This window comes from Choloepus didactylus, chromosome 1 (genome assembly GCF_015220235.1).
Source record: "Choloepus didactylus isolate mChoDid1 chromosome 1, mChoDid1.pri, whole genome shotgun sequence".
NCBI classification, from domain to species: domain Eukaryota; kingdom Metazoa; phylum Chordata; class Mammalia; order Pilosa; family Megalonychidae; genus Choloepus; species Choloepus didactylus.
Window position 1 is genome coordinate 96,251,837 of NC_051307.1, and position 12,120 is coordinate 96,263,956.

The 12,120-nt window shown below is 37.4% G+C and overlaps 1 protein-coding gene across 5 annotated transcripts in view; it reads left to right on the forward strand.

Annotated features, from left to right (window-relative positions):
• The window catches only part of ACAP2 (ArfGAP with coiled-coil, ankyrin repeat and PH domains 2), a 253,999-nt gene that overhangs the window by 220,270 nt on the left and 21,609 nt on the right, over positions 1 to 12,120 (forward strand). For all 5 annotated transcript variants that reach the window (XR_005217201.1, XR_005217202.1, XM_037837936.1 and 2 more), the window contains one exon: positions 338 to 443. Coding sequence is in view for 3 of the 5 variants with exons in the window: in XM_037837936.1 (XP_037693864.1) it covers positions 338 to 443 (106 nt within the window). In the remaining 2 variants the exon portion in view is untranslated. The remainder of the gene's footprint in view (positions 1 to 337; positions 444 to 12,120) is intronic.

A 12,120-nucleotide genomic window follows, 5' to 3' on the forward strand; every position in this document is an offset into this window, starting at 1 on the left:
TTAGCTGTCATGCTGAGGAAGTAAAATCACAGCCAATTTCTTTGACAACTATCATTTCATATTTTAAAAACCTATCCAATAGAAAAAAATCAGTGTTACGTTTATATGGTGAATGTAACATGTTTTTATTTTTTTAATTTAAAATTTATACGAATTGGTGATATGTTTTCAATAGATATGTTTCACTGGTACTTTATTTTCTTCATGAACAAGTTGAATTTTTCATCCAAAATTATTTTTTGTTAGAAAATTATCATTTAAAGTGGACAAAATGTAAAGATTTTACTTTTCTTAGTTAATTCAGCATTTGAGAAAAAAAAATGTTATTTCCTTTTAGAAGTTGTATGCTCCAGGCAGATACTGAAAAGTTGCGCCAGGCATGGATTAAGGCTGTTCAGACCAGTATTGCCACTGCTTATCGAGAGAAGGGTGATGAGTCAGAGGTTAGTATACAACACTGCAATGCAAAATGACATATTGCCAGTAGTTTTAAATTTTAGTCTAATAATGCAACATTATGTGATTTATAACATCCTTTTTTATGGAGAATGATTCTCTGTAATTGATAAATTTTTATTTTTAAAAATCTGGATTGAATTTCTCTTGATATAATTTATTTTACTTGATTTTACCTGTAATTTTCAATATTTGAATGTATGTCTCAGATTAGAAAAAGGTATTCTGATGTTAGCATTTCCCCCCCAAATATTTTATCTCATTAATGAAATAAAATAATGCATATGAAAGGTAATTGAAATTGAGTAAAATGTGAAAAAGGAAAGCACAACATTGCCTTTTAGTTGATGACTTCTTGGAGAAGACAAGCTGACTATGGAGTCTTTGGGTCATAGTGTGGCCTCAGCTTCTCAAAGAGTTTCAGATTGTTTTGAGACGAGGCCATGAGTGAGTCTTGAGAAATAGAACTCACCACAATTGGGGCATCTGGCATAGCTGTGGCATGGACCTGGTGACAGACAACTGTCAATTATGGTTGGGGTAGGTGAGGTGGTTTACTGTATAGATTGTATTTTGCAGCTCATCATGGCCAACTTAAGGTACTAGGAGTAGATCAAAGTGGAATCTTTTCCCAGCAAGGAATGGGAGTATTCAACTGAGCATGTCCAAGTAGTCGGGTATAGAGAGGAGAGTAGAAATTTCATCAAGAACCAAATTTATTTGAACATTATTGGGTACAAATGATGGGAACATTGACAAATGGCATTTTGGTGAAGATAGCTCTCAATCTTTCTGTTTCTTGAACCACGTTTCTCCAATGTGGACTAGTTGCCTTCTAAATTTGCTGCATATCTGCTAGTCTGGGATTTCCTTACACAATTATTCTAGGAAGTCTTACTTTTTCTTGTACCTCGTGTCTTCCACCTTCTTGATTTGTCAGGAGTACCTAAGAACTTATCCCAGTTGGTTTTTTCGAAAGTTCCTGAAAATGTGGCATTTATGAGCTGTTGCAAAACTGAAAATGTCTTTATTCTACTTTATATTTGATAGTTTGGCTGAGTATCGAACTTTCAGGTTGAAAATCATTATAAGTGTGTTAACATTATTTTTCTAGTTGCTAGTGTTGCTGTTGGAGCCTTTCTGGTTACTGGACTTTTGTATTCTTCCTCTCCAATTTCTTGTTTTTTCTTTCTAGAATTCCTAGCCCAGTCTTATAATCCTCCCCTTCCCTTCTTTTTTGGTCTTTTTTTGCTTTACTTTTGGGATATTTTATCATGTAATCTTTCAAATCTGTTAACTGAATTTTTCAGTTCCACTAGCACACAATTTAATTTTCAAAAGCTGTTTTTTGTTCTCTGAATGGTTATAAATATAAACCTTTTCTTTTTTCATGGATGTAATGTTGGAGCTGTGTTTTTAACCTTGACTGCAAATTATGTTAGTTTCAGGAGATGTAAAAAATGCTAGTGTTTAGGTCTTCTCAGAATAATTAAATGAAATTGAGACCTAGGCACCCCTTTGAGTGTTAGGTGATGTAAACTGAATTTTCTTGGATTTTCTTACCACCATCCTTAGACTTGGCTGTCTTGGGTCTTCTTAATTAGTTACCATTCATCCAGCCATTTTCTAGCCCCCCAAATTTTGTTGTTGCTCTTATTTTATTTCCTGTTCTCCCTATTCTGGTGAGGTAAATGTCTTTATTTTTTAAATTAAATTACAGACATCATGCCATTCCACACCTAAGTACTTCAGTAACATTTTCACCCATAGCCATGCAGCAGTATCATCCCTAACAAAAATAATAGCGATTTCTTGATTCCGGAAGAAGATGGCAGCATACAGAGGAGTAGAAGCTAGTTAGCCCCCTGGAACAACTAATAAACAACCAAGAACAACTAGTAAATAATCTGGAATAACTGCAAGGGAACAAATGTGACTGTCCACTCATCATACATCAACCTGAATTGGGAGGAATGCCTGAGATCGCAGCATAAAATCTGTAAGTAAAAACTGTGGACCTGAGCCGAGAGCCTCCTCCCACCATGGCAGCCTGAACAGCAAAGCCTCGCTGTGCTAGAGAGCAGCACTCTCTGAACAAGCGAGTATACCTCAGCCCAGGTCCAACTGAGGTTTTAATTAACAAATGTTGACTGCTCAATGCAAGTTATGAATCCCCAGTAAGCAGACAGAGGCTTTTGGTGACTGCTGACCTTGGAGAGCCGGAGGACCTCTCTTGGAGGGAGGGGGAGCCCAGAGGACAGGGTGCTGTCTCTGGCTGATTGGTAAAACTGAGGGTGGCTGTGGACTGGCCTCGAAGGGGGGCATTTTGCCCCTTTTTGGCTCAGTGGAGAAAGCCTCAGCCATTTTCAGTTCCTACAGCTCTGACCCAGACAGGGGTGGAGATAGTAGAGGCAGAGAGACTATTTGAATGCAAATGAATCTCCCCAGGGGGTGTATTTTCCCTAAGAGGAAAGAGGTGGGGCAAAGCTCTACTCCCGTCTTCCATGCAGAACCAGATACCAGAGCCTGGGGGAAAATAGCCACAGGCCATACCTCCTTACATCAATCTGGAGCTACAGGCTAACAGGGGCCACCTGCTGGGCAGAAAAAAACAGTGACTTGAGGCCTCACAAGGTGTATCAATCTTCTAAGACTCCCTCAGGGAAACCAGATACTATTGCCTCCTTCCAAGACCTGAGCCCACTCTGGTCTGGGAAAACCTGATTGGGGTAACCAAGGAAACCAGGTGCCTAGACAACAGAAAACTACAGCCTACACTAAGAAAAACGAAGTTATGGCCCAGTCAAAGGAACAAACATACGCTTCAACTGAGATACAGGAATTTAAACAACTAATGCTAAATCAATTCAAAAACTTTAGGGAAGATATTGCAAAAGAGGTGAAGTGTGTAATGAAAACACTGGGCGTACATAAGGTAGAAATCAAAACCTTGAAAAAACAGCTAGTAGAATCTGTGGAAATGAAACGCACAACACGAGATGAAAGACACAATGGAGACATACATCAGCCGATCTCAAGAGGCAGAAGAAAACACTGGAGAACAAGATACCTGAAAGCCTATACACAAAGAACAGATGGAGAAAAGAATGGAAAAATATGAGCTACATCCCTGGGAATTGAATGACAACATGAGACACAAGAATGTACGTGTTATGGGTGTCCCAGAAGGAGAACAGAAGGGAAAAGGGGCGGAAGCAATGATAGAGGAAATAATCACTGAAAATTTCCCATCTCTTATGAAAGACAAAGATTTACGGATCCCAGAAGCACAGCATACCCCAAATAGAATAGATCTGAATAGGCCTACACCAAGACACTTGTTATTCAGATTATCAAATGTCAAAGATAAAGAGAGAATCTTGAAAACAGCAAGAGAAAAGTGATCCATCACATACAAAGGAAGCTTGATAAGACTATGTGCAGATTTCTCAGCAGAAACCATGGAGGTAAGAAGGAAATGGTGTGATATATTTAAGATACTTAAAGAGAAAAACCACCAACCAAGAATCCTATATCTGGCAAAACTGTCCTTCAGATATGAGGGAGAGCTTAAAATATTCTCTGACAAACAGACAATGACATAGTTTGTGAACAAGTTCCCTGCTCTACAGGAAACACTAAAGGAAGCACTGCAGACAGAAAGGAAAAGACAGGAGTGAGAGATTTGGAACACAATTTTGGGAGATGGTAGGTCAGCAATGTTAAGTACACTGAATAAAGATGACTATGAGTATGGTTGAAAGAGGAAGATTAGGAGTATATGGGACACCAGAAGAAAAGAGGAAAGATAAAGACTGGGACTGTATAACTCAGAGAAACCTAGCATGCTCAACAATTCTGATAAAAGGTGCAAATATATTTTTACGCGACGTAGGACAAATGAATGTCAACATTGCAAGGTGTTAAAAATAGGGTGGGATTGAGGGGAAAGTATAATCAATGCAAACTAGAGATTATAATTAACAGAAACATTTTTTTATGCTTCCTTTAATATAACAGAGGCAGTATACCAAAGCTAAATGCATATGTGTGTGTAGGGGGGGTGCATAGGGGAAGGGTATGGGACTCCTGGCATTGGTGATGTCTGACTCTTTATTGTTCTTTAGTATAATGCAGTCTTTCCTTTTGTTGCTTCCTAGCTGTCATGTTTTGTTTTGTTTTGTTTTTTCCTTTCTTTTTTCTTTTTCTTTTGTCTCTCTACCTTCTTTGACTCTTCCTCCTTCTTTGTGAAGAAATGGGGATGTCCTTATATAGATAGTGATGATGGTGGTGAATACATAAATATGTGACTATGCAGGGAACCATCAATTGTTTGCTTAGGGCAGAAGTGTGAACAAAACCATCTTAAAAAAAAATAGATTAATGAAGAAACCTTGAGGGCACTATATTGAGTGAAATAAGCCAGACACATAAGGAGAAATATTATTTTTGTTTTTTTGCATTGTATCATATTGAATGCCTTCTCTTTTCTATCTGGATATATTTTTCTCATGAACTAGAACAAATGTATGACACTATGACTAGAAGTTAATAATAGAGGGGCATATAGGAAAAAAATATTCCTATTGCAAACTATATACTACAGTTAGTAGTATTTTAACATTCTTTCATCAACAGTAACAAATGTACTATACTGAAACTATGAATCAATAATGGAGAGGGGGTGGTTAGGGGTATGGGAGGATTTGAGTTACCTTTTTTTTGTCTTTATTTCTTTTCTGGAGTAATGAAAATGTTCTAAAAATTGAAAAAAAATTAATTGTGGTGATGGATGCACAGCTGTATGATGGTACCATGGTCAATTGATTGTACACTTTGGATCTTTGGATAATTGTATGGTATGTGAACAATCTCAATTTAAAAAAAGATAGCTCTGTGTCCAAAAAATAGCAGTTTCTTAATATATCATCTATCATCCATTCTATATTCACATGACCCCAGTTGTCCTAAAAATGTCTTTACAACATGGCTGTACAAACTAAGATCTTATCCATGACCAAGCATTGTATCACATTGTTACGTCCCTTAAGTCCCTCATTCTAGAGCAGTCCTCTTTTCAATGACACTGACTTGCTGAAGAGATCAGGTTCATTGTCCTGTAGAATTTAATCTAATAAGATTATATCATAGGTGATACGTATTCTTCATGTTACGACAGGAGACACAGTATTTGGTATCCAGCCTTTACTGATGCTAAGATCAGGCTTCTGTATGAAGAATTGGACATAGTACATTAGGGAGCTGACAGTATGATGGCTCCATTGTAAAGATACATTTTCCCTCCTTGATATCAATCTACATGGTGTTTCTTTGACACCATAAGAACCACTCCTCCATTCACTTAATGGTTTTAACAGCTGACCTTCATTTCATCAGGAATTGAAGTTTCTAATTCTGTCAATTCTTTTATATTTATTAGTTCGCATTCTTATGTAAAATATAGCTTTTCTTCTTCAACTGGGGCTTGTTTTGCTGTAATAAAATGCTTAATTCTTTGACTTTAATTACCGTACTTGATTGATTTCTAGCTTTTTTAGGTGTCAGTAAAGACGCTTGGATTTATGTAAATAAAATAGATCCCAAACAACTGCAGTAATTATTCTTTGGGTCTCAAATTGTCACAGCTTTGTTGAGTAAGAGTTCTGGGTAATGACTTTAAAAAATCATTTAGTTTTAGTGGGGTTTTGAGAGGGAACAGAATTCGAAGTGTGCCCAGATCATCTTTATGAAGAAGGCTGGTAGCATTTCTGTAAAACCCCATACAATGCAAAGTCATACACTAAAACTAACAGGGTTTATGAGTAAAATAGGGTTGGGGAAGACCTAAAAACCTGTCCAAGTGTGTAAGTTGAATACTTTGAAAAATTTTAAGAATCCCATAAAAATAATAGTATTATTAAAAAAGGTATGTTAAATTGCTAATATTGAATACTTCAGTAGATATAGGACTTAACTATTAAAAAATGGTGAATGTATTTAATGGAAGGATAAGTAAGGAAGGGCTGAAGTTACTCAGTTATGTGTGACAATGGCAAAATACTTAAACACTTCTGAGATGGAGTAAATGGCCAAAATGAACCGAGAAGAAGCATGTGGAGTAAAGGATGTCATGTTCATTCCTTTGTTCCACAAGGTGGCTTGCCTGAGTTCTGCTGAGTTTGCTTTCAGCTTCTCTAATATGGTGCAAAAGTATTAACATACAGAGGAAAATTGGGTATGAACTAACATTCCTTCGCATTATATTCTCATCCTTTCCTTATATAATTGCTTTTTCAAGTTAATTGACATTATCAGGCATTGTTATAGTAGAACAGATTATACTTATTTTTAAAATTTTGAAATCTCAAACTGACAGGAAAGTTGCAAGAAAAGTATAAAGAACTTTTTCCCTCTGAGAGTAAGTTGCCAACATGATGTGCCATCACTCATTTTTACTTTCACTTAGTGAGTACTTCCCACAAACCAGGACATTTTCCTATATAATCACAATATAGCCATCCAACTCAGTAAATGAGCTTGATACACTGTTTTACAGTTGTTCTAATAACTTTCTTTACAGCAAAAAGATCAGTCTGGTAGCACATGTAGCATTTAGTCATTATGTCTCTAATCTCCTTTAGTCAGATATAGTTTCTCAGTCTTGACGTAACTTACTTGACACTAACAGTTTTAAAGATTACAGAGTACTTATTTTGTAAGATGCCCCTGAATGTTTTTCCCTGCAATTTTATTGAGATATAGTCATGTACCATGCAGTGATCCAAAGTGTACAATCAGTTGTTCACAGTATCATCATATAGTTGTACATTCATTACCACAGTTGATTTTTGAAAATTTTCATTTTCCAAAAAAAATAAAAAATTAAAATAATGTAAGAAAGAACACCCCCAAACCCATCTCCTTCACCCCCCCCCCATTATTCATTTACTTTTTTCACACCATATAAGCTATATAGTTATACACTAATCTTCAAGAAATGAGGCTACTGGTTGCAGTTCAACAGTTTCAGGTATTTCCTTCTAGCTGTTCTAATACACTAAAAACTAAAAAGGGATATCTTTATAATGTATAAGAGTAACCTCCAGAATGACTCCTTGACTCTATTTGAAGTCTCTCAGCCACTGAAACTTTATTTTGTTTCATTTCTCTTCTCCCTTTTGGTCTAGAAGGCTTTCTCAACCCCACATTGTGGGGTCCAGACTCATCCCTGGAAGTCATGTCCTATGTTGTTGGGGAGATTTAGATCCCTGGGAGTCATGTCCCATGTGGGGGGGGGACGGACGGACAGTGAGTCAACCTTCCAAGTTGGCTTAAAAAGAGAGGCCACATCTGAGCAACAAAAGAGGTTCTCTGGCGGTGACTCTTAGGCACAATTATAAGTAGGCTCAGCCTCTCCCTTGTAGTAACAGGCTTCATAAGGGCAAGCCCAAAGATTGAGGGCTCGACCTACTAAACTGGTAGTCCACAATGTTTGCAAGAAAATATGGAATTCCCCAGGTGGGTGAATTTAATATTTCCACATTTTCCCCCATTCCCTCAAGGGGGCTTTTCAAATACTTTTTTATCCTCTGCCGAAATTACTCTGGGACATGTTGAGGCTTCACACTAAACTGTATAAACAAACTAGATCTCACTCCCTATTCAAGGTTCCATGTAATTACGGTGTTTGAATAAACTGACCATACCAGTTAAATTACGTAGCGTGATACAGAAAATAAAGATTTACCACCAAATAAACATCTCTTCCTTTGGTCTCACCCTGAAGTTGAAGTTTTAAAACACAGTCAATATCATCCTCTACCCTTTAGTCTGATTTACCTTAGTCCTAACCAAGGCCATTTTGGTTATCTCACTAGTTGAAGTCTGATCTCTTTTTCAGCTTCTTTAATATTTGCTGTATGGGGTAATGTTGACATTCATAGCTATTGAACTCTAGCCCTGAGTCTCAGGTGTCTCGCAGATACCTCCAGGGACCGAAGAGGTTGTACACAATAGCTCAGCATCTGAGAATCTAGAAATAACCATTACAACTCAGGAATAGAGGTAACTGCTGTAAGAACTTGCAGTCTAGGAATCGTTAAAATAAGCCTTTCCCTGATAACCTGTGCTCTCAGATTCAGTTCTCAGAGTTTGCACATTATAGTTAGTCCATATTAGCAAGGTGTTATAATGTATGTCTTTTCATTTCTGGCTTGTATGACACAACATAGTATCCTCTAGGTGCATTTGCCTAGTTTCATTCCTCACAACTTCATTTCTTTTTGTTACTGCTCAATGTTCCATTGTATGTATACACAACAGTTCTCCATTCTCTTCATCAGTCGATGTACCCTTAGGCCACCACCATCCACTGTGAATCGTAAATACTGCTGCCATAAACACCAGTGTGCAGATGTCCATTTGTGTCCCTGCTCTCAGTTCTTCCAAGTACATACCCAGTAATGGAGTTTCAGGACCATATGGCAATCCCATACTTATTTCCTGTGGAACCACCACCTTGTCCTCCAGATGGGCTGCACCATTCTACTTCCACACCAAAAGTGATGAGGTACATCCCTCTTTCCACATTCTCATCAGCACATGTATCCCTCTGTTTATTTTGTGAACATTCAATCCTAAGTAAACAATCAGCGGTTCTGGGTATAATCACATAGTTATGCATTTACCACCACAATCTATATGTGGACATTTCCATTTCTTATATGTCTCTTCTTCTTCAAGTCAGCATCTGTAGGGTCCTTCTCCCATCCATGCCTTCCTCCAGAGTTCTGAGCATGTCAGGGTTATCATCCTTCTTTGCTGAATATCTAGGGAGAGTTTTTTGCCAGTTGTGTTTACATTGCCATGTTGATGATGTCACCTCCCACCTGAAATATTTTTGCCTGATATTTCCTGAAGAAATTTTTGGCTGAATTATTATGGAAATGATGCCATAATTTTCTCTTTGCATCCTTTCAGGTGGCATATGATTTTGATTTGTCCCATTATTGGTGATGTTAACTTTCATCATGTGATTCAGGTAGTAGCTGTGAGGCTTCTTCACTGTAAAGTTACTCTTTGAACCTTGTTGGTAATAAGTATTTGTGGGAGAGGTACTTTGAGACTGTAAAGATTCCTTATCAAACTTTGAATTTATTCATTTAATTGCCGAAGTTTGGACTGCTATTTTTTTATTCAAAACCTCCTATTTTTTGTAATTTGTTACTACCATAATATGTTTTGTTGCTCATACTGACCCAAGTTTGGCCAGTAGGAGCTCTTGATTTCAGTGTCCTTTTGACATGTCCCATCATTCTTTGAGTACTTCCTTACTTTCCAGCTGACAAGATGTTCTAGGTTCATCTTGTCCTTTCTCTGCTTCGGCCCTGAAATTAGCCATTTCTCCAGAGAGCTTTAGTTCCTTTTGGTGTGGAGAATGGTATTTAGAAACCAAGGTTAAGGAATATATGTTATACATAAAAACACACATTTATGTCTCTATTTCTTTAAATATTTATTTTTATTGAAAACTATTAGTGCACCTATTGGTGTTTCCAATTCTAATCTCATACCCACAGGGTTTATTCTAATTTGCTTCCTTTCCACATATGTAACTCCTTACTTTGTGGAGAGAATTCTGGCTTCCTTATTTATCTTTGGCATGTTTACTTATATGATTAATTTCCTGTATGTAACCAATTTCTTGTCTTTGCTGTCACCCACCCCTAACCTTGTCCTATCAACCATGCATTATGTTCCTTTATCCCATTCAGGCTCTGATGCGTCACACGAGACAGCACTCCCACTTAGATTCCCTCTTCTTCCTGTTCAGACTCCCACTTCCTATGTTGGGCTGCCTCTTAACCTGCTTGGCATTCAACAACCTGTGTTGGGCTGCTCTTCTATTTGAATTCCCTCCTCACCCAGCTCAAGCTCAGATGTCCCCTTCTGGAATACCACATCCCCACACTTAACTTTGCAGTTGGGTTTTCAGGAAAGGCAAGAAAATGGCCAGATTATATTTCTAGTGATTATATACTAAAATTCTGGCTTGTCCTCCTTGAGGGATTGGGGGTTAATGTGGAAATATTAAATTTCCCCACTTGGGGAATTGGTGATATTCTCATAAGCACTGGGGGCTGCCAATTTGGAAGGCTGAGCCCTCAATCTTGGGCTTGCCCTTATGAAGTTTGTTACTGCAAAGCAGAGGCTAAGCCCACTTAAAATTGTGCCTAAGAGTCACCCCCAGAGAACCTCTTTGTTGCTTCAATATGGCCTCTCTTTGTAAGCCAACTCTGCAGGTAAACTCATTGCCCTCCCCACTACATGAGACATAACTCCCAGTGGTGTAAATCTCCCTGGCAATGTGGGACATGTCTTGCAGGGATGAGCTTGGCCCTGGCATGGTGGGACTGAGAAAGCCTTCTTGGACCAAAATGGGGAAGAGAAATGAAACAAAGTTTCAATGGCTGAGAGATCTCAAATAGAGTTGAGAGGTCATTCTGGAGGTTATTCTTATGCATTTTATAGATACCCCTTTTTAGTTTTTAGTGTATTGGAATAGCTAGAAGGAAATACCTGAAACTGTTGAACTGCAACCTAGTAGCCTTTATTCTTCAAGATGATTGCATAACTGCATAGCTTACACTGTGTGACCATTTGATTGTGAAAACTTTGTGGCTCCCACTCCCTTTATACAGTATATGGACAGATGAATAGAAAAATGAGGACAAAAAGTAAATGAAGAATAGGGAGGGATGAGGGTATGGGATGTTATGGGTGTTCTTTCTTACTTTAACTATTATTCTTGTTTTTTTGTATGTCTGGTAATGAAAATGTTCAAAAATTGACTGTGGTGATGAATGCACTATATAATGGTACTGTGGACAAATGATTGTACACTGTAGATGATTGTATGGTATGTGAATATAGCTCAATAAAATTGAATTAAAAAAAAACCCAAAGTATATGAATGGAAAAAAAAAATTTCTTGCTTGATATAGTTGAAAATTTTTTAATCCAGAAGGCTTTTCATAGTTTACCTCCCCTAACTGCATCTTTGTATTTGGCCAGTATTGCCATGTACAGACAGGTGCTTATTAGATACTCTTTATTATTGATACAGACTTGTGCACTTAAAAAATTAACTTTTTGCTTATCAGCCACCTTTTGTTTTTTCCTAGTTTGCATAATAGTCCATGAGATTTTAGACCTGTGTTCTATTGTTGGTTCACTTTGTAATTATAATTCTGTAATTGATTGTTTCTTTAGTATTTAACTATGCGAAACAATATCTTTTCCAGTTATTCAAGTTTATCATAGTGATTAAAACAACTTGTTTACCATTCATTGGATAATTTGGTAAAAACCTGGTATAAAGTAATAAATTTTATTTTTGAGTCTTAATAGCTTTATGTCTATTCCATTCTGTCTCCTACTCAGCACATGAAACTAGAGTTCCCCGTTCTCTATGCCCTCATATCTCATACACATCTCGATTGTATCAGGTATTGTGTTTAAGTTTCAATGTTTTTATGTTTCTCCTCACTAGGCTGTAAGCCTATTGGTGGTGGAACCTGTTTCCTATCATCCTTGAATCTTCATTGCCTTGAAGAGTTCCTGACTTAGGCCCATAATAAAACTTTAATAACTTCTTGATTGGAA